The sequence below is a fragment of the Mustela nivalis genome (assembly GCF_964662115.1).
Source record: "Mustela nivalis genome assembly, chromosome: 13".
Lineage (NCBI taxonomy): Eukaryota > Metazoa > Chordata > Mammalia > Carnivora > Mustelidae > Mustela > Mustela nivalis.
This window is the reverse complement of record NC_139032.1, coordinates 72661078-72684363: the sequence shown is the minus strand read 5'-3', so window position 1 is coordinate 72684363 and position 23286 is coordinate 72661078. Positions and strand designations below refer to the sequence as shown.

The following is a 23286-nucleotide window of genomic DNA, read 5'->3' as shown; positions in this document are numbered from 1 at the left end:
CCTGGGTGGCTCAGTGGGTTAAGCCGCTGCCTTCGGCTCTGGTCATGATCTCAGGGTCCTGGGATCGAGTCCCACATCGGGCTCTCTGCTCAGCAGGGAGCCTGCTTCCCTCTCTCTCTCTCTGCCTGCCTCTCCGACTACTTGTGATTTCTCTCTGTCAAACAAATAAATAAAAATTTGAAAAAAAAATATTTGACTGCCTGTTATTTGCGGTCTTGCTAGGCATTTGCTATATACAGGCACAGCCAGTAAGGACCTATAGGAACTGGTAGTCTTTGGGGTCTGGGTAGGATGCTGCCTGCATTCATGAACAGAAAATTTGGGAGTGAGTGCTTGTTTGGGTTATTAAGTCAACCTACCCACTTGTAAGCAAGTGAGTTCTGTGCCACAGATACGGTTACAGAATATTGCCATATAGTTTTTATGTGGTCTTCATGTTCTTTGTTTGCAGAGTTCCATTAATGTTTGGAAAAATGACAGTTTTAGGCATTTGGGAAGATTGTATTTTCCTCCTAATAGTGTTAAGTATGGTACTACTTAGCATTAAAAAAAAAACCCACTGTAGCGGGGTAAGAGGAATGGGGTGGCTGGGTGATGGACGTTGGGGAGGGTATGTGCTATGGTGAGTGCTGTGAATTGTGTAAGACTGATGAATCACAGACCTGTACCCCGGAAACAAATAATACATTATATGTTAATTTTTTTAAGAACACTATAATGAAATTTAGGGCTTTCAGATAATTTGCATTCATTCAGTCATTCATTGTGCTATTTTGGGGGAAAAACATTTCTGATCTTATGTACATAAATTTGAGTATTCATTATAGGCTTGTCAGTTCTAGTTATTGTCAATTTTAAAAGGATTTAAATAAAATTTAGCTGTAAACTCGGCTAGTGGATTTGTTTATTGTATAGCAGTGGTTCTCAAACTTCAGATTGCACCAAAATCATGTGGAGGGCTTGTTAAAACATAGGTTACTGGGTCCTAGCCCTAGGTTCTGATTCAGTAGGTCTGGGGTAGGGCTGAAAATTTGCATTTCTAACAAGATGATGCTTATGTTAAGATCTACTGTTACATAATAAGGAATAAGATTATGTTAGGAAACAACAATTCAGCTTCTAAAATATACTTCATAAAAAGATCAGTAAAAAATAATAATGCCTAAGAAGTAAACTTAATTTTCATAATGATACAGTTCAAATCCAAATCCCCTCAGGATGTGGTAAATATAAAATTTCTTTTACAATCTTTCTTAAAAGTTATTCTTATTTATTTAGCACTAGAACAAATTAGAAAAATATCTTTAAAAATACATTAGAGACATTATAAAATTGTTCTCTACTCACAACTAATAGTTGTCTATTTAGAGGTATAAATATGTAATTTATTTAATGCTTTTCCTTGAAGTTAAAAATGAGAATTGAATTTTTAACTAATTTAATACTTGCAGTGAAAAACCAAAAACACCCATTCATTCATTGAAGGTGGATGGTTTGTTTTCCATTGTCCTCTTCTCTGATCAGATCCATAGTGTCCTGAATTTCAAACACTAAAACTGTTGGAAGGATGAAACATGACAATAGGGTTAATGTAGTATGTCAACTTAAATTAGTTTCAGTAATTTCAAAAAAATCTTATATTTTTTTAGCTAATGGGAATGACAACAAGAAATTTAAAGGAGATAGACCTCCCTGTTCGCCTTCCCGTGTTCTCCATCTTCGCAAAATTCCAAGTGATGTCACCGAAGCAGAGGTCATATCATTAGGTCTACCATTTGGCAAAGTTACTAATCTTTTGATGTTGAAAGGAAAAAGCCAGGTATGTAATATTTAAAGACTGAACCACAGTGATTATCTCTGGGTGTTAGTGCTAAAGATGACTTTTATTTTCTTGAACTTTTCTATGTTTTCTGGATTTCATTTTCTTTAGATAGTTTTTTAGTTCTTTAGATAGAATTTTTTTATGTGTGACAGGAAGCAACAAACAAAAATATTAACACAGAACATAGAATTATTTTTTAATCAGTGACTTGGCCTTTTCTTCCTTAACAAAAAACCTTTTATATTCTTAATTACAGAATGGTTTATGAAAAAACCCTTTGATTATCAGAAGACCAAGACAACAGAGAGAGAGGATATAAATTATACCTTATTTGGCAATTAAAGAACATTTAAGTTTTCTAAAATCTTTATAGAAATGTGTAGTATATTTTAACTGTAGAATTAGTGTATATCTTCTTTAATAATTCAGAAGAGGCTGTTAGAATTTTTTCATTTCAAGAAGTTAATAGGTTTTTAGGTTTTAGGTTTTAGGTTTTAATAGGTTAATAGGTTTTTCTTAAGATGAATAAAGAAACTTTTGTGGTGACCAGGACAAAAATACAACACTTTTTATGTTAATTTGAACAATTGTCTACTTTGTTGTTCCAGCTTACACCCCACTAGGATGAATTCTTTAGTTCTTTTCCAGTTTTTGGTTGTCCTGAAAATCTTTTATGCTGAGCATTGCTGTAAGAAGACAACAAATTTAGGCCCCAGACATTGTGTAATACATTGTGATAAATCCCTATTTCTTAGAATTTTCATAAATAAGTTCAAGAAACATAAACAGATTTATAAATATTGATATGTGTTGATTATGAAAGAGATTGGAAGATGTCTGATTCTGGCCCTTTAGTAAACGAAATAAACATTCTCATTTAGTTCAGATGAAATTATTTAAATCTGGAGAGGTTAAATAACATGTCTTAGTATTCAACTTCTGTTGTGTTTACACTTCTCTCTTGCATCTTTTGGAGATCGTACATGCACGTGGATCTATTTTAACTCATTTGCCACTGTTGAGAATAATATGGTTTGCATAGTAGAAGAGCCATTGTGGCCAAGTCTAATGGCTGTGAGATGTATCATGGTTGTGTATCATGTACATTATCAAGTTTCATGGAGTGTATTCTGTACATTCTTTCAAACTGTTATGAGGAGCTGCATGCACAATCACACTTTGTCTTTTTCTCTACTACTGGTTAGGGGTTTTTTATTTATCTGTAGTGCTAACTGACTGTTATGTTAAGTGTTTGTCTTTGGATCATAAATCCTGTTTTGAAAATATTTTGTTAGTAATATACTTTAGCGAGAGAGTGTCATGTGAGCCGTTAGAACTACTAGGAACTACCTAGCCGTTAGGACTAGGTATAGTCTATCCTTTGGTACTGTGAGGTGAAGTGTTGAGGGCAGCCTGGGGGATATCCATACCAGCCTTTCTGTGGCTAGTGACTTTTGATTTGTTCTCTACTCCTTATTATGAAAATGGATTTCTCTGCATACTTTGGGAAAACCTAAATAATTCCTTTACTGGGATCCATGTGGAAAAAGTTATTTTTGTGTATGAATTTTTAGTTTGTATATACTTTCAGGAAAAATTTTCTATCACAAGAATCATGTATTCCAAAGATGTTTAGCTTTTCTTTTGTGTGACTGTTAGACATTGAGTTTAGTTCTTTGCATTTATGAAGGAGTTTTCAGAAAGATACTGTTCCCCTGTAGAGTGAATATTATTAGCAAACAATTTTAAATTCTTTGTTGAAAAGATGATTAAAAACCAGATAGGAAGTATTATTTAGCTATTTTGATTACCTTGATCATTTTTAACCTCTTAGACAAACTAGTAAGTATATTACTGATACAGTTGGATAGTGGTTTTAAATTGCAGTGTGAACATTTATTCCTTGAAGATGGTGGAGTTTTATTTATTTTGGATTGATTAATGATATTTGATCTGCTATCACATGGCTAACATTACTACTTCATAGAATATTGTTAGTTAAAACATTTAATTGGTTCACTTGTGACATTTGATTGATATGGTTAAGCATCACATTTAATATTTGTCAAGTTAATATTCCTTTACTGGAATATTTGCCAAATAGAAACATTTAGCAAGTAATATATCTATAAACAAATAAGTAGTTTGTTTTATAGATATTTGCCATTATCTGTGTTAAGTACATTTTGTTCTTAATAAATACACATTTTTATAAATGAAGTATTGTATGCATAATTTGAAGTGGTTACTGTACACTTGCTAATTACATACTCTGTTGTAGTGAAAAAGAATTGAATTGTCTAAGTAGAAATTTGCATTGATTCAATCAGGGGTTCTTCCTGCATTTTAAATGTGAGATGTTGGGACGCCTGGGTGGCTCAGTTGGTTAAGCAGCTGCCTTCAGCTCAGGTCATGATCCCAGCGTCCTGGGATCGAGTCCCATATCGGGCTCCTTGCTCGGCAGGGAGCCTGCTTCTCCCTCTGCCTCTGCCTGCCATTCTGTCTGCCTGTGCTTGCTCTCTCCCCCTCTCTCTCTCTGATAAATAAATAAAAAATCTAAAAAAAGAAAAAAAAAGTGAGATGTTCTTTTTTTTTTTTTAAAGATTTTGTTTTTATTTATTTGAGAGAGAGAATGAGAGAGAGCAGGAGAGGGAGGAGGATCAGAGGGAGAAGTAGACTCCCTGCTGAGCAGGGGGCCCAATGTGGGGCTCAATCCTGGGACTCCAGGATCATGACCTGAGCTAATGGCAGTCGCTTAACCAACTGAGCCACCCAGGTGCCCCTAAATTTGAGATGTTCTTACAGGTAGTTCCTAGGGGTCAGAATGGTTACTGTTTCATCTTCCTAACAAACCATTAAGATAGGGTGGCGACAGCCAGAAGCCATATAGAGAATAAGATGTAAGTACCAAGGATCTTCTTCCTCTCAGCTCTTCCTATATTCTTTTTCAAATATCTGATATGAGTACAATGATTACAGATACAGATATTTAAAGATGAAATTCAGTTGAGTAAATTTTGAAGATTTTATTGGCCTTTATTCAGCAATTCATGAATTGGGCAGCATCCCGTCTAGCAGATAGAAAGGACCTGTGAAGAGCAGTGCAAAATGAAAAACTTTTATAGGCAGAATAGGGTGAGACAAGGAAGTTACTAGCAGAGTGAATTGTGTCAGGCCAGTTCACCTTTCTTTAGGAATGGTGGGGGGTCTGTCAGGCAGATAACCTCACTAGTGCTGACCAGGTAATTCCAGATGGACTGGTTTAAGATTCCACTCTTGGGAGAGGTTGAAACTATTAATTGTTAGGTATTAAGTCTTGGTTGGTAATTTAGGCTTAATACAGGTGATATTATTTTGGGTGTTGATGTTTCTTTTTTCTTTTCTTTTTTTTTTTTTTTTTTTAAGGATTATTTATTTGTCAGAGAGGGAGGGAGCACAGCGCTCACAAGCGGGGTAGCCTCAGGCAGAGGGAGAAGCAGGCTCTCTGCCAAGCAAGGAGCCCGATGTGGAACTAGATTTTAGGACCCTGGGATTGTGACCTGAGCGGAAAGCAGATTCTTAACCAACTGAGCCACCCAAGCATCCCTCTCTATTTTTTAATACAGATCTGAAAAAAAGTGACTTGAATGACTCAAGTCAATATTCACTTAATGTAGAAAGTTCCCCCATTTCCTTGATTTGAACAATTGAGCCTTTGCACCTGCATGCTCTTTTTAATTGCATAATAAACTTAACTGTATCATAAAGAGTTGTTTAGTAAAAGGTAAAGGAGAGCAAATCATTATGTCCCCCCATCTTTGGGAAGTTTTTCTTTGGGAAAGAACGATTAAATCCCAACCCCCTGAAAGCATCAGGTGTGCTGATGCTCCTTTTATTTTTGCCTTTTTAATTATTTCTAGATTTTAGAGAAATAGAAAAAAGAGAAAAACCAAAAACCACATGAAATCATTTATTCAACTGGCAATTTCCCAGTCCCAAATCCTTTATTTGAATCCAACTTTTCAGATATGTTTTCAGTTAACATCAGTGATATGCTTTGAAGCAAAAGTCTTTTCATAGTTCTTAGCTGTCTTTCAAAAACATGAGCTTTCACTTTGCTTTCTTGTGTTTATTGCAGGCTTTCTTAGAAATGGCTTCTGAGGAAGCTGCGGTTACTATGGTGAATTATTACACTCCTGTTACTCCTCACCTTCGAAGCCAGCCTGTTTTTATTCAGTATTCCAATCACAGAGAACTTAAGACTGACAATCTACCTAATCAAGCTGTAAGTATTAAAGGCATTTTAAAAATTAGTTACAAGAACGCATGGTATAATAACATAGAATTAATTTTCTGTTTTTCAGAGGGGAAAAAAATCTTGTGATTTCCTTCATGTTAGGATGCTTTATTAGTAAAGATTATGTGTCTAAATTCTTACCTGAAGGCTTAAGTAGTACTACTTAGAAATAGATTTGAAGTTCTGATGTTAGGAATCATGTTAGTTTTCCCTTGAAACTTTTTATAAGTAAAAGAAAAACTTATATTTCTATCTATCTCTTAAAATTTCAGATCTAAAAGGAACTTTTCACAGAATATACAGACTCCATAACAGAGGCAGTAAGAATTTGAGTGAAGCTTCTGTAGTGATGTTAAGTAACGGAATTTAACATTTAAAATGTTAATAAAAATTTATATAGAAACATTCATTAAATATATTTTGACCCTTCTAGATAAATGTGGAATGTAGAATATCAACATCTCTAACCTCATTTTTCAGTTTTTGATATAGTTCGTGTTGACTTTTTCTGTGTTTCTCTAGGTTGATATGTAGTAGCTAAAATAGTAATTTGAAGTTATTCAAGGGTAGAAAAATTGATCCACAAAGCAGGAAAGAGGTTTTTTACTATGTTAAGAGCAAGTTTGACCTATATTCTTACTCTAGGCAAAAGAACTCCACCAGCTCTTTGAATTTAAATTATAGTTTTCCACATTCTTAAAACGATAACTTTTCCTGTGCATAATCCTTAAGTTCTAAGAGCTATTAACGAAATATAATAACCTATATAAACTTAGTATTTGAGATGTCAGATAATACATTTTTTACATATTAGACTTTTTAAAATGAAAAACTGACTTATAAATTCTTAATTGCATACAATCTCATGGTAAAACATTGAAACAATCTAGAAAAGTAAAAAATAACAATAACAACATTGAAAACAATCCAGTTATCCAGAGAGAGCTAATTAGGTAACATTTTGCTAACAGTTTGGTGTGAACCCCTTTTCTATTCAGGTGTATAATTGTCTACGTATATAATTTTATATCAGTGGAATTGTAATGTTTTGAAAGGTGTTTTTTTCTATGTAATATGTCATGGATGTTGTTTTATGACAACAAGGGTAGAATTACTTCATGATTTTTAAATGAATGCTTAATGCTCCCTTCTATAAGATTGCTACAATCTATCAGTATCTTAATAGGCATTGAAATTCTTTCCAGTTTTTTGCTTTTACAAAAAACACTTTATCAACATTCTTAGGTATCTTAGCCCACTTGCAGCATTTTCTTATTAGTTTACATATGTGGCCTTATGGATTGCTTTTTTAAAAGAATATGTTTTACTTGGGGGTGGCTGATAATGTGTGAGCAAGCAGTTTCCTGTCTTTGTTAATATACTATGTGAGAAATTACATCTTATTGTTTACTTAGTATTTATTTGATAAGTTATAGTGATTTCTGTTAATGCAGTTTTTTCCTGGTAAAATATATATAACATAAAATATACAATTTTTAATGATTTATTTAACGATTTAACGAGTCCAGAGCATTTGGTACATTCACATTGTGTAACCCATCACCACCATCTTCTCCAGATTCTTTCATCTTCCCAGACTGAAACTCTGTACCCTAAATACTAATTCCTCATTCCCCCACTCCTCTAGCCTCTGGCAGCCGTTCTACTTTCTTTCTTTTTTTTTTTTTTTTTTAAGATTTTATTTATTTGACAGACAGAGATCACAATTAGGTAGAGAGGCAGGCAGAGAGAGAGGAAGGGAAGCAGACTCTCTGCTGAGCAGAGAGCCTGATGCGGGGCTTGATCCCAGGACCCTGGGATCATGATCTGAGCTGAAGGCAGAGGCTTTAACCCACTGAGCCACCTGGGCGCCCCCATTCTACTTTCTGTCTCTGAGTTTTGTCTGCTAATACAGTTTTAAAAAATATATATATATTTATTTGACAGAGATAGAGAAGGAGGGAGAGAGTATGGAACCAGAGAGAGAGAGGCAGAAGCAGACTCCTTGCTGAGCAGAGAGCCCAGGTTGGGGCTTGTTCTCAGGACCCCAGGATCATGACCTGAGTTGAAGGCAGACTGTCAACCGATTCACCCAAGAGTCCCTGCTAATACAGTTTTAAAAATATTTTTATGCAATAGTCAAATCTCTTTAAGATTATATTATGGTTTCTGATTTTGATACCGTGCTCATAAAGACCTAGTGTAGCAACATTTAAAAACTTTTTTTAACCTATTCTCATACTTTTATGTTTTAGCTGTTTTTACTTTAATGTTTAAAGTTTTATTTTATTAGAAATATTTGGAGTTGGGGAGTGAGGGTATAGGTTTTGGTCTTTTTTTTTCTTCTTAACTCCCAGTGACCAGTTTCTTCCTTACTGTTTTTTTAAATAACCCATTTATTATTATCCAGTCATGTGAAACTTGTCCTTTGTCAAGTTCTGGTTTTCCACACACTTGCTTTCCCCTACTTACAATATACTTCCCCCCCCTTCTCTCTCTCTCTTTCTTTCTCTCTCTCTCTATATATATGCTTTTCTAGACATGCATACACATTCTGCTTGCATGGCCCTGATATACTCTCATGTGTGGGCTGCTCACTTGCCCACATTACTTCATTACTCAGTGTCTAATTCGGACTACCTTTTAGATTCCACTCTGCTCCATTCCTATTTCTGTGTTCCTAGGGCTAATGACATCTCCAGTATTGATACATTATTGAATAGGGCTGTTTCTTTTCAGCCGTTAGATATTTACTGTATTTTAAAAATTTGGGACACCTGGGTGGCTCAGTTGGTTAAGTGTCTGCCTTTGGCTCAGGTCATGATCCCAGGGTCCTGGTATGGAGCTTTGCATCCGACTCCCTGCTCAGTGGGAAGCCTGCTTCTCCCTCTCCTACTCCCCCTGCTTGTGTTCCCTCTCTCACTGTCAAGTAAATAAATAAAATCTTTTTTAAAAAATTATGCATTCAGGGCACCTGGGTGGCTCAGTGGGTTAAAGCCTCTGCCTTCTGCTCAGGTCATGATCTCAGGGTCCTGGGATCGAGCCCCGTATCGGGCTCTCTGCTCAGCAGGGAGTCTGCTCCCCCCCCTCTCTGCCTGCTTGTGATCTCCGTCTGTCAAATAAATAAATAAAATCCTAAAAAAAGATTATTCATTCATTCTTTTTTTTTTTTTTTAAGTAGGCTGCATACCTAGCATAGAGCCCCATGCTGGTCTTGAACTTAGAACCCTGAGATCAAGACCTGAGCAGAGATTAAGAGTCAGACGTTTAACTGAGTGAACCACTCAGGCACCCCCAACTAGTTACTGTATTTTATTTATTTCTTCACATAGAATAGAATTATTTTTATAACTCTACCCCCCCCCCCGATTGTATTTGGGTTGATTTTACAGATTAATTTGAAGATAATTTACATATTTATATTACTTTCTCATCATTTGGAGGAGGAAGTTATATTTGTTCTCTGTCTTTCATTAGAGTTTTTAAATTTCCTTCATATAAGTCATGGAAGTTTTCTTATTAGTTTGATTCCTAAATATGTTAGTATAAGTCTTGAAGAAGAAATAAACAATTAAATAAAACTCTTAAAGACTGGATTATTCTAAAGGGAAACTGTGAGAAATCCCAGTTGCTTGGCAACCAAAGCCAGCCGAAATGACCTAGTTTATTCTTAGATAGCCTTGATTTCTTCCCAGTGCCCTTTCCATTTTGTTACTTTCGTGCAGTTTTTATGCATTGATGTTTGATAAAATATAATAATTTTTCTTTTAGTCAAAGTCCTGCACCAAAGTGGAAGTCAGAATTGAAAGTACCTGTTTGCATATATAAAATGTACCAAATGTCTTTTTATTCTGACAGCTCCAAAAAACTGATAAATTACTATTTCATTATCTTGTTTTTTTGAATAACAAGATAACCCAAAACATGTACATAACTTTTTTTCCAGGCTTTGGACTTACTTGCCAGAGGGTCAGGTGAATATCAAATATTTTTATCCTGTTATTTAAACTAAAATGACTACTAAAAATTTAGATCATATTTTGAGGTACAGCATTTGAGAAATTTTTTTTTTAATTACAGTCATTGTGGTATAGACAGGTGTTTTTTTACCTTGTGGGTGAACATTCATAAATGTGATGAGATAACCATGGAAGGATTTTCCCCTAAAAATGTTGTCATAAAAAAAATCATCAAGCTGTACACTTAAGGTCTGTGCATTTTATTGTATATTCATTTCCATATTTTAGAAATGTCCTTTTCACATTATCCAGGCATGTTTAAATTTTTTTTTTTTTAAGATTTTATTTATTTATTTGACAGACAGAGATCACAAGTAGGCTGAGAGGCAGGCAGAGAGAGAGAGGAGGAGGAAGCAGGCTCCCCACTGAGCAGAGAGCCCGATGCGGGGCTCTATCCCAGAACCCTGGGATCATGACCTGAGCCGAAGGCAGTGGCTTTAACCCACTGAGCCACCCAGGAGCCCCAGGCACGTTTAAATTTTATATGAAGCATATTTACCCTCCCCACAACAATAAAATATTTGTTGATTCTCCAATCATACTACTGCTATTTTCTTTAATTAATAGTTAATACAACTATTCCACAAAGTTTGTTTGTAAAACATTTAAAAATAAGGGACACCTGAGTGACTCAGGGGGTTAAACATCTGTCTTCGGCCCAGGTCATGATCGAGCCCCCTTAGTCAGAGTCCCTCCTCAGTGGGGAGTCTGCTCTCACTCTGCTTCTTTCCTCAGCTTGGGTGGGCTCTCTCTAATAAAATAAGTAAAATCTTTTTAAAAAATCTAAAACTTATATCCCATTGTAGGAATTCTACCTCATAGTTTGTAGCATCAAAGACACAGAACATAAGTCAGCAATGTGAAATAATCTCTTTATATTAAAAAAAAAAACATTTCTCAAGGTGCCTAGGTGGCTCAGTGGGTTAAGCCTCTGCCTTCAGCTCAGATCGTGATCCTAGAGTTCTGGGATCAAGCCTCTTGATGGTCTCCCTGCTCAGCAAGAGTCTGCTTCTCCCTCTGCCTCTGCCCCTCCCCTGCTCCTTCCTCCCTCTGTCTCTCTCTCTGAAATAAATGAATAACATTTTTTAAAAAAGAAGAAGAAGATTAAAAAAACACTTGTCCTTTTCCCCCTGACTTTTCAGTTGCCCTCAGTGGAGAATATGACTCAATTTTATTTATTTTTTTTAATGCTTTGCCTAATTAAAAATTGAAACTGCAGAGTTTTACAAAATAATTCTGTCTTCTTTTCAGGTATTATTTTCTCAGATTTTTATTGTCAAAAACATTTCTTGCATGCCTGCTACTCAGAGACCTTTGTACGCAGTGCATTATGAAATACTAATGCAGACTATATTGAGAACTGTAGAGTGATTAGGACAATATATACCAGGGCTGCTTATACTTCTCCATTATGGTAGTCCAGATTCCCAAGAGGAAGAGTGAAGGAAGAGGAACTACAAGAACGAGAATAGTAATATTAGTAGCAGTAAGCATATATGTGGCATTGTTTAATAAAAAGGATTGGTAGGGGTGCCTGGGTGGCTCAGTGGGTTAAGCCTCTGCCTTTGGCTTGGGTCATGATCTCAGGGTCCTGGGATCGAACCCCATGTCAGGTCTGCACTTAGCGTGGAGTCTGCTTGGGATTCTCTTCTCTTCTTCCGCCCATACCCTACCCCTGTTCACACACACGCTCTTTGAAAAAATTAGGAGATAAAAATCCATCTCCAAATTTTCCTCTTCGCCATGTGTTTTTTTTTTTCATTCAAGTAAATTTGTGCACCTTTCTTAAATATTGTGTCATTGTTATATGAAAGCAAGTCTTTGAATCTTAACTGGCTACAGATGTAGGATATGTGCATCTAGAGAAAGTAGATATGTATATTTTTATTTAACTATTTTACTTCATAGTACCCTACACCAACTGATGTTTAGGATTCATGTAGTGCTTCAGTGTAACTAAAAGTTCTCATTTTGGATCATTTTATAGAGAGCCCAAGCTGCACTGCAGGCTGTCAGTGCTGTCCAGTCGGGAAGTCTGGCCCTTCCTGGAGCTCCTACCAATGAAGGCACAATCCTACCTGGGCAGAGCCCTGTGCTCCGAATAATTATTGAAAACCTCTTTTACCCTGTTACTCTGGAAGTTCTTCATCAGGTAAAGTGGAATAACACTCTTAAGAAAAGAGACACATGTGACCTCTAAACCCTTGATGTTTTATTATCTTTAGAGTTTTTTTGGTTGTTGATTTTGGCTGGTGTATTTGTTTAAATAATAATAATTTTTTTTTAAAGTCTTCAACATCCTGTTTCAGGTAAGAAATAGTATCAATTAGAGATAAATTTTTTTAAGGACTTTATTTGTTTATTTGACAGAGAACACAAGCAGGGGGAGTGGCAAAGGAGAGGGAGAAGCAGACTCCCTACTGAGCAGAGAGCCCCATGTGGAACTCGATTCTAAGACCCTGAGATCATGACCTAGCCAAAGGCAGATACTTCACTAACTGAGCCTCCCAGGCACCCTAGAGATAACTTTTTTTTTTTTTTAAGATTTTATTTATTTATTTGTCAGAGAGAGAGAGAGAAAGAGCGAGGATAGGCAGAGTGGCAGGCAGAGTCAGAGGGAGAAGTAGGCTCCCCGCGGAGCAAGGAGCCCAATGTGGGACTCGATCCCAGGATGCTGGGATCATGACCTGAGCCGAAGGCAGCTGCTCACCAACTGAGCCACCCAGGCGTCCCTAGAGATAAGTTTTTGATAGCTTCCTTTTTCTAACTAAGATACTTGATTTAAAAGGATATATAAGAAATTCTTATTACCTAAGCATGAAAATGAACAAATTATAAAATCCTATAAAAACCATTAGTAATAATTATTCCTAGAAAGTTAAATCAATATGAAAACAACTAACTTATTTCTTTTGACTCCTTTCATATGAGTATTTTCATTTTAAAAACTCTGAAAGAAAGGTGTGTGATAATTCTGCATATGTAAAATAGAAGTATCATATTAAGTGCTGACTGATAACCAACGTAATTTTCATAGGCTATTCATTAATATTTCTAAACTGTTGTGATAAAAGACACTTCACCAAATCATGGCCTACTATGAATATATTGAATTTAAGAACTGGAAACTCACTTAGTTACATAATTTTATAGTGGATAAAACAGACTCCAGTAATTAATTAATTGAATATTGTAGAGAGTAATTGAAAAGCCAGTTAGAACTCAAGCCTCCTGATTTGAAGCCCACTGTTTTGTGTGCTTGTTATATTTTTAACTAATGCTCCATATATACACATATCCTCAAAATGTACAGTTACTTGGTAACCTGTATGCATGAACATTGGCATCTAGCCCAAAACCTTTAGTTAATTTTTGTCCTCTTTTGCTGCATATTGATTCCATTTCATTATACCTGTCAACCCATATATCAAAATGTTAAAACACTAAAACATGTTTATTTCATATTTATATCTCAATATATATTGCATAGCATGATACCAAGTCAGTCCAAAATCATTTAATTGTTTTCCAGACCTTTGGATTTACACTACTAAGTGAAGAATCATAGGGGTATATATGTGCACGTGTAGTTAAGAATTGAATTGCATTCCATCCTAGTCTCACATTTTATTGATAAGGAAACTGGGGTCTTTAAAAGTTGTTACTCTCTCACAGACTTTGTACTAATTAGCAATAAAGCTCAGATATAGTTCCTGTGCCATGCATGTAAATATCAAAATATACCATTTATTAGGCCTACTGTGTTCCCTATGGTAGCTTTTTGCAAGCCATTTTCTAAATAAATGCATTTGTGAAATTTGTCTTAGGGAGGGTTCTAATAGTGCTATCCATAGCCATCCTCATTCCTTAAAAGGATTCTACAGTTGCTTAAGTGATTGGCTTCTTGGTTCTGGTAGATTTTTTTCTTTTGTTACCCCAGAGTGTTACTGAACACTCTATGATCCATCAGCAGCGTTTGCTTTTGTAATTGTAACATTGAAGCTATTGCTATCTAACTTACAAAAGGTGTTTTTGTCCCTGTGGTCAACATTGCCATCAGATAGCCTTGAACTTAGCTTCCGTCATGTAGTCCTGTCCCATCATTCCAGTTTTCGTTTCACTGGGAGCAGTAACAAACCTTGTTTCTCTCCCAAAAGATCACAGCGTCCTTCAGGGTGAAGAGGAGTGATTCTGAGAGTCTAAGTAGTAACCATTGGAGAAAGACTCTCAGCCTTTCAGCTAACTGCACTCCATTCCCATTGCTAGTGGAATAAAACCAAAGTCCTTACTAAGGCCCTGCAGGTTCCCATATGCAGACCTCTCCCCATCTCTTTAACCTTTTTTCCTAATATTTTGCTTATTTAGCCCCCAGCTTTTCTGGCCCTTTTACTGTTTCTCCTCCCCCCAGTTAATTCCTGTCTTAGTCCATTTCTATTTCTTAGGCCTGGAGCACTCTTCCCTGAGTTAGTCACTTAGTTGAATCTACCTCATTCAATTTTCAGGTCAAATTTACCTCTTCAGTCTTTCTCTAATTATGTTAAGCCCTCTCCTCCAGCACTTTGTATCATTAGCCAACAAAAGTATAGAATAGCATAATCATTAAGGATATAAGGTCTGGAGCTCGTTTGAATCTTGGCTCTGGCACTTATTGTCTCTATAACCATGAGCAAGTAACTTGCCCTCTTTGTATCTTTTTATTATTTGTATGCATTTAAAGCCCCTAGAGAAGTGTATATATTAAGGTATATATTTAAAAGGTACATATTAAGTGCTCAAGAAATGTTAGCTGTAATTATCAGATGGTAGTAAATTGCATTTGATTGCATTACTAAAATGCTAGTAATAAACTGATCCTTGCTCTTATTGTCTTGTCTATTAAAATATAATTTCATAAGTAATAGCATAAAATGTGATGAATATTGTGATGAAGGAGTACATGGAAGTGTGGATTTTGTTGCTTCTGTTATAATTAATTAGCAGATTATTTTACACTTTTTGCCGAAGAGTTGCCATTAGCTTAACTGTTCTCTAACATCCATTGAAGCTAGTGTTTTTTGTTTAGCTCATGGTGAGGGGATTGAGTGGCTGAGATGAGAGCAGTGCTATTTCAGATGAAGAAGGCTAAGGGAGCTTTTCAGTATGACTTGAGCAGAGACTTGAAGTATGTGAGGATATAAGTTATGTGTACATGGGGTACATAATCTAGTCAGAACAGGAAGTGCAGAGTCTCTAAAGTGGAAGTGTGCTTAATGCGTTGAAATATCAGAAATGAGATTGTGTTGTAGTGTAAGAAGTAGGAAGGCCATAAACGATAGAGTCTCAGAAGGGTTGGGATCCAGCTGATGGGAAGCTATTAGAAGATTTTGAGTACAGTAGTAAAATGATAGATTTATGTTGCAGTGAAATCACTCTTGTTGCTATGTTAGGAATAACGTATAGGTGTAAGTGGACGATCGTGGCATAGTCCAGATGAGAGATGGTGAGACCCACATGAGGATGTTGTCACAGGCAGTGATGATAATGGATGTATTTGGAAGGATTTTCGGATGGTTTGAGTAGATGTGGATTATGAAGAAAAAGAGAAGTAATCAGGAATGCCTTTGAGACTTTGGGTATGAGCCTCTGGTAAAATACAGCAATCTTGTACTAAGATAGTGAAGACTGAGTGAAGGGTCAAAAAGATTTGGGGCAAGGGTGGGAGGTAGTGGTTTGGAGATGTTAAGCTTCCTATTAGGCATGCAAGTGGTAGATGTTGAATAGACAGTTTGTAAATATGTCTGGATTGGGTGTAAGAATTCAGGGCTGGAGATGTGGTTATCATCAGTGTATGGGCGGTAATTAAAACCATTGGGTTAGATGGCGTCACATAGAGTATTTATAGATAAAGAGGACATTTATCGACTGATCCATAATGTAAATTCAACCTGCATACTAAAAATTTCCTTTGTGCACTGAAAAAGTTCAAAACAATGTTCTCATATAATCCATTACTTCCAAGTACTGTTATTTATGGGAGACTTTTATGAATGTCCATTAGATGAATGTCTTTGGGATAAAGAACTGATCGTTTTGAATTGCAGAAGAAAAATAACTGGAAAAAGCAATTATTTTGATATTGAAAGAATCAGTGCTAGTAATGTAAAATTCTTATTCTTGAGGCACAGTGAATGGTTCAGTTGGTTAAGCATCTGCCTTCGGCTTGGGTCATGATCTTGGAGTCCTAGGATCAAGCCCTACATTAGGCTGCCTGCTCAGCAGGGAGTCTGCTTCTCCCTCCACCTCTCTACCTGCTCATGCTTGCTCTTTCTCTCTCAAATAAATGAAAAAAAATCTTTTTAAAAATAAAATAAAATTCTGGTTCTTAAGTCTTACCGTTTTGTTGGGTACAAAAACTATTGTAAACAAATTATAGCTAATACACTTTATACAAGTGAATACAAATGAACTTTTTCAGTCTTTAGTAAGTGCTACTTTTATAAAAATCATGATGAAGATTAATTTTACCTGACTTTGATTTTAGTATTCTCTTTATCCCATTTTTTTTTTTTTAAGATTTTATTTATTTGCCAGAGAGAGAGAGAGAGAGAGCAAGTGTGCGTACACACAAGCAGGCAGACAGGCAGGCAGAGGCAGCTAGAGAAGCAGGTTCCTGCCGAGCAAGGAGCCCGATGCGGGACTTGATCTCATGACCCTGGGATCATGACCCAAGCCGAAGGCAGCGGCTTAACCCACTGAGCCACCCAGGCGTCCCTCTTTATCCCATTTTTAAAGTCTGAAAAGATTATAATGCACAGGAAACATCAAGAGTTGAGTCTGTGTGTTTATGACAGCAAAATAAATATATTACGGAAATAGAGTCACAGAGTCAAATTATTATTGTAATCAATATTAATAAATGTGTACATATTAAACTTTCCTGAATGATAATCTTATGAGACCAAATTTGTTTTAAAATTAGTATTTTGGTAATTATGAAAAGATGTTAAAAATCACACTTGAGGCATTAGCATGGATTCCCTGATGTTGGTCCTCACTTACTTTGTTCAGAATTATCAGAATGATCTTTGTAGTTCTCTCTCAACAAATATAGTCGAGGGGACTCTGGATAACTCTCCATGATTAGCCAGTTCGGTCCATTTATTTTTTATTTATTAATTTTTAAAAAAGATTTTGTTTATTTATATAACAGAGACAGCAAGAGAGGGAACACAAGCAGGGGGAGTGGAAGAGGGAGAAGCAGGCTTCCCACTGAGCAGGGAGCCTGATGTGGGGCTCCATTCCAGGACCAACCTGAGCCAAAGGCAGACACTTGATGACTGAGCCGCCCAGGCACCCCTAGTTCAGTCCATTTATATTCTGTTAGCATATTCAGTTAAAAATCACACAGCCAAATAGCAGTCAGGTTGTACATTGTACTTGGTGTTCAAGTTAAATGAGAGAAAAAATGTAAACATTAAGGAAATCTGAAAGTTAAGTGAAAATTACCTAGATTCTGTGCATAATTTAGTGTAAAATTATTCCAAATTTGAGAACAAATTATATGTTCTCGCTATTTCATTAATATTTTACATCAAAAATGTTTATTTAAAAAAAAATTTTTTTTTTTTAGATTTTATTTATTTATTTGTCAGAGAGCACAAGCAGGGGAAGTGGCAGGCTGAGGGAGAAGCAGGCTCCCCACTGAGCAAGGAGCCTGATGTGGGACTCGATCCCAGGACCCTGGGATCATGACCTGAGCCAAAGGCAGATGCTTAACACTGAGCCACCCAGGCATTTTTTTTGTTTTTAAAAAACTGTGTGCTGGGGTGCCCGAGTGGCTCAGTGGGTTAAAGCCTCTGCTTTCAGTTCGGGTCATGATCCCTGGATCCTGGGATGGAGCCCTGCATCGGGCTCTCTGCTTGGCGGGGAGCCTGCTTCTTCCTCTCTCTCTGCCTGCCTCTCTACCTACTTGTGATCTCTGTCTATCAAATAAATAAATAAAATCTTAATAAAAAACAACAACAACAAAACTGTGTTACTGTAATTCCCCAATCAGGTCTGAGTATACTTCTTTATCAGTTAATAATAAGCATTTACTGTGTACCTATTTATATGTTAAGAATTACACTCAGTGATATAGAAATGATTAAGACAAAGTATATACCTTCAAGGAGCTCTCAGTTTAATTAAAGGAGGCAGATAAGTAGACAAATGTATAGTACAATGTAAGTAAAACAAAATAAATATTTATATTCGAGACCAAGAAGGGAGTAATACTCTGGTAAGAGAATGATCTCTGTTTATATTTGGGAGAGGCAGAGAGTTTTCTGGTGTCATTACTTCCTGAGCTTAGTTTTGGAAAAGATGAACGAAAATATATTGGTTTCGGCACAGCGTTCTAAGAAAAGGGAATACCCACACGTGTAGGCTTAGAAGTCTGAAACCACTTTGTATATTTAGAGAACTATAGACAACTGCACATTGTTGGTGTAAATAGTGTGGTATAAAAAGTATCAGGAAATGTGGTTAGAGAGGTACACCAGGGCAAAATTATATATGATATAATCTTGTACTTTAGAATACTACCTGTGGCTGGAGTAAAAAAAAATCTGTTGCTACTCCTTTAGCCAACACTCAGTTGATGCACTCATAATATTTAGATTGGGGTGTGTATGTGTGTGTGTCCATAGTATCACCAAAGGTGGAAATAAGGAAAATACAAGACCTTTTCCCAAGAATGCTTATATCTTAAAGAAAGATACAACATAAAATATATATTCTTTGATAGTCATGTGAGAAGAAGGCAAATTTGGTCCTTTAAAAAAATTGTTATTATTTATTTGAGAGAGAGACACCATGAGTTCGGGTAGGGAACGGGGGAAGCAGACTCCCGCTAAGCAGGGAGCCTGCCGCAGGGCTTGAGCAGCACCCCAAGATCATGACCTGAGCTGAAGGCAGACACTTAACTGACTGAGCCACCCAGGCCTCCCAGTTAAAAAGGGAGGACCATTTGGCTATTAAGGATACTCAGAAATAGCATTTGATAATAGCAGTTTGGTATTCTTTTATAAATTCTAAGACTGTTATCTAGGACACACAAGTATACTGAAGAAATGCCAATTACAGGAGCGCCTGGGTGGCTCAGTGGGTTAAGCCGCTGCCTTTGGCTCAGGTCATGATCTCAGGGTCCTGGGATCGAGTCCCGCATCAGGCTCTCTGCTCAGCAGGGAGCCTGCTTCCTCCTCTCTCTCTCTCTCTCTCTCTCTGCCTGCCTCTCTGCCTACTTGTGATCTCTCTCTGTCAAATAAATAAATAAAATCTTTAAAAAAAAAAAAAAAAAAGAAATGCCAATTACAGGACCATTAAAAATAGAGTCCTGGGATCAAGCCCCAGATGGTTTGGTGGAAAGCCTGCATCTCCCTCTCCCACTCCCCCAGCTTGTATTCCCTCTCTTGCTGTGTCTCTCTCTGTCAAATGAATAAATAAATTTTTAAAAAAAAAATACAAAAGCAAATTATTTATGTTTTTCAAAATAGTTAAATGAGAGATTAAGATCCTGGAGTTCTAAATATGAACATAATTAAATTATCTACATTTTTAAAGACATTAAATAAAGAATCCTCAGACATCTGATTTTAAATAATAACATTTTTTGGTTAGCTCTTCTAGGACAAATTGTTTCCACAAATCTCGGTAAATAGTACTATCTCCTCTAAGAAGTGTCTGACTCTGAGCTGATAATATGTTAAAGAATATTTTTGCCAAAAATTAGTATTTGGACTTTAAGATGATTTATTTTGAGGGGTTTCAAATATATATACGTTTTACTATTTTAACCCCTTTAAAGTGTGTAGTTCAGTAACATTAAGTATGCTCACGTTGTTTTTCAGTTATCACCAAACATCTTGTATCTACAAAATGTTTTTTATCTTCCTAAACTGAAACCCATTAAACAATAATTCCCCAATTCCCCTTTCTCTCAGTCCCTCCTAACTAAGATTCTACTTGCTGTCTCTGTGAATTTGACTATTTTAGGTTACTCATGTAAGTGGAGTCATGCATAATTTTTTATTTTGTCATTAGCATATTTCACTTAAATGTCTTCAAAGTTCATCCATGTTGTAGCATGTGTCAGAGTGTCCTTTCTTTTAAAGGCTGAATAATATTCCATTGTGTATATTTACCACATTTTTGTGGGTGGATATTTAGGTTGCTTCCATCTTTTGTAAGAAAGGCTGTTGAACATGGGTATACAAAAAGCTCTTTGAATCCCTGCTTTCAGTTTTTTTGGGTTTATACTCAGAAATGGAATTGTTGGATCATATGGTAATTAATTGTATGTTTTATTTCTTCAGAGAACCACCATACTATTTTCCATAGCAGCTACACCATTTTACATTCCCACCAATAGTGCACAGGGGTTCTGTTTTCTCCACATCCTCCCCAACACTTGATATTTCTCATCCTTTTTCATTTAATTTTTATTCATAACACTTTTTTATGATGAGACATCATGTTATTTATTTATGGTCTATCCTTCCTCAAGGCAGAGGCTCTTGTTATTCACTGGTGATATCTCAGGGTGTAGAAGAGCGCTCTGTGAATATTGAATGAATTAGTGGAGCAGCCTCTAGAGGAACATTTTGTAGTTTCTCTGCCTATAAAAATCTCTAGAAATAGACGCTGATTCTCATGGTGAAATAGCTGATCCACAGGACTCTTCCGGTTTCATTCATATGCTTTGTAACACCATTATCTCATAACACTGATTAATTCCTATTGTAGGGTCATGTTTTCAGTATTGTGCCAGTTATGACATACAGGTGAAATACTTGAGTGCCTGTTGTCATGCACTGTGTCAGGCACTGTTTTAAGCCATGCATGGGTATAAATCATTTTTGTATCAACAGTTTTTTGGTTTTTTTTTTTATAGATTACATTTGTCCGAGAGAGAGAGAGAGCGAGTGCGTGTGTGTGCACGTGCATGAAGGGGGAGTGGCAGGCAGTGGCAGAGGGAGAACCAGGCTCCCTGCCAAGCAAGGAGCCCAATGTGGGATTTGATCCCAGGACCCTGGGCCAAAGGCAAGCACTTCACTGACTGAGCCACCCAGGTGTCTTAATAGAGGAAATTATTTTCATTTAAAAAAGGAATTCAGAGGGCACCTGGGTGGCTCAGTCATTAAGCCTCTGCCGTTAGTTCAGGTCATGATCCTGGGGTCCTGGGATCAAGCTCCACATTGGGCTCCCTGCTTGGTGGGAACCCTGCTTTTCCCTCTCCCACTCTTTCTGCTTGTGTTCCTTCTCTCGCTGTGTGTCTCGCTGTCAAATAAATAAATATTTTAAAAATAATAATAAATAAAATAAAAATGGAATTCATGAATCAAGTTATATTTATAAAGGTACATTAGCCTAATTTCTTCCTTGCTAATGTGAACTTTTTCCAGATATTTTCCAAATTTGGCACAGTCTTGAAGATTATCACCTTTACAAAGAATAATCAGTTTCAAGCCTTGCTTCAGTATGCTGACCCAGTGAATGCACATTATGCCAAAATGGTAATTATGATCTTTCTTTATTTTTCATTTATCAGTCACTTCAGTGATAGCAAAGAATGCTGTCATTTCTTTTCCCTTATTGTAGTTCACAGTGTGTTTTTATAGTATATACATAATATACAATTTTGTTTTAAAGGCCTGTTCCATATGCTTTTTAAAATAATAAGTAAAAATTAACTTCCTTCCTATGAAATGGTTTCAAATCATTTATCACTTCTCAGATATTTGGGACTCATTTCTGTCATATTTAAAGTCTAGAATGGAGCACAGTATTCCTAATAAAATCTGACTAGTAAAGTAGAATTATCTTTGTCCTTGTGTCTTCATTTTCTTCTACTAAATTAGCCATATTGGTTGATATCATCATTTTTGTAACCATATTTGCTATTGAATTTTGTTGAGCTCTGAATTGGTGAAGATACTACATTTTAGGAAGTTTGCTGCTGTTGGTTTATATTGCCCTTTTTTTTTTCCCTTTGTATATGTGTTTGTGTGTATGTGTGTGTGTGTGCTTGGACAAGATGTAAGATTTCATGTTCAGTTTGGTTATATATCACCCATGTCTTATTGAGATCTGTTCCTAACCCTAATTCTCTCTGGTATCAGTATCTGAATTATTTCTAATTTCTTTTCAAAGATAGGGACCAAGGTTTTTAGTATTTTTTTGTATACTGTCTGCCTGTTGATTTGGAGTATAGACTTTATATTTGCTGTACCCTTTGTCTGTATATATTATTTTATACCATTATGATAATGTACTCATCAGTAACTTATAAATATTTTTGTATATTTGCATTTTCTTATGTATTTTGGTTTCTGATTTCTGTTTTTATAAATCTTAGCATTTGTGGAGTGACTACAAATATCCCTTTGATAAAGGTTTTGTTATTGTGAAGGGAGGCTTTGTTGATCTCTGGTCTTCTATCAGAACTGACTTCAAAATTTCCCTCAGATTGTTATTCAGACTATTATAAAATAAATTTACAAGGGAAAAAAAGGAGATAGATACTTCATATGTTGTGGTTCTTACAAGTTCCATTTACAAGGGCTTTATTTCATCTTAACCTAAATAAAGTATACTAAAAAATTAAGATGAAATATAAAATCAAATCATTCTTAAACATTTGTTGGGACAAAATAATTAAAATGATAGCTAGTACGATGCTCAATAATGTATAATATTTTTCCAAGCTTTTACATTTCTATTCTTTCATTTGATCTTACCACAGATAAGATAAGGATTATTATAACATTGTGAAAAACTGAGATTTTCTTTTTCTCTCTTATGTTCACATAATGAGTGACAGAGGTACAAGTAAACACAGGTCTTTGGCTATTAGTCCATTGCTCTCTGCTTTATACTTGATTGCCACTCCCTGTCAACGTAGAAGCTACTTGATTTATCAGTGTTGTTGTCTTGCAAAACATCAGTCCCTTTCTTACATGCTTTAGGCTCTGGATGGCCAGAATATCTATAATGCATGCTGCACTCTGCGTATTGACTTCTCCAAGCTCACCAGCCTTAATGTGAAATATAATAATGACAAAAGCAGAGACTTCACTCGTTTAGACCTTCCTACTGGTGATGGCCAGCCATCCCTTGAACCCCCTATGGCCGCTGCTTTTGGTGAGTAG

General features: G+C 36.1%; 1 protein-coding gene across 50 annotated transcripts in view; it reads left to right on the top strand.

Moving 5' to 3' along the window:
- The window catches only part of PTBP3 (polypyrimidine tract binding protein 3), a 141416-nt gene that overhangs the window by 59824 nt on the left and 58306 nt on the right, over nucleotides 1-23286 (top strand). For 44 of the 50 annotated variants that reach the window (XR_014302314.1, XR_014302315.1, XR_014302316.1 and 41 more), the window contains 5 exons: nucleotides 1650-1819; nucleotides 5940-6086; nucleotides 12105-12269; nucleotides 21541-21651; nucleotides 23104-23278. Coding sequence is in view for 42 of the 50 variants with exons in the window: in XM_082696944.1 (XP_082553070.1) it covers nucleotides 1650-1819; nucleotides 5940-6086; nucleotides 12105-12269; nucleotides 21541-21651; nucleotides 23104-23278 (768 nt within the window). In the remaining 8 variants the exon portion in view is untranslated. The remainder of the gene's footprint in view (nucleotides 1-1649; nucleotides 1820-5939; nucleotides 6087-12104; nucleotides 12270-21540; nucleotides 21652-23103; nucleotides 23279-23286) is intronic. The other 6 variants (XR_014302319.1, XM_082696940.1, XM_082696938.1 and 3 more) reach the window with 1 other exon arrangement.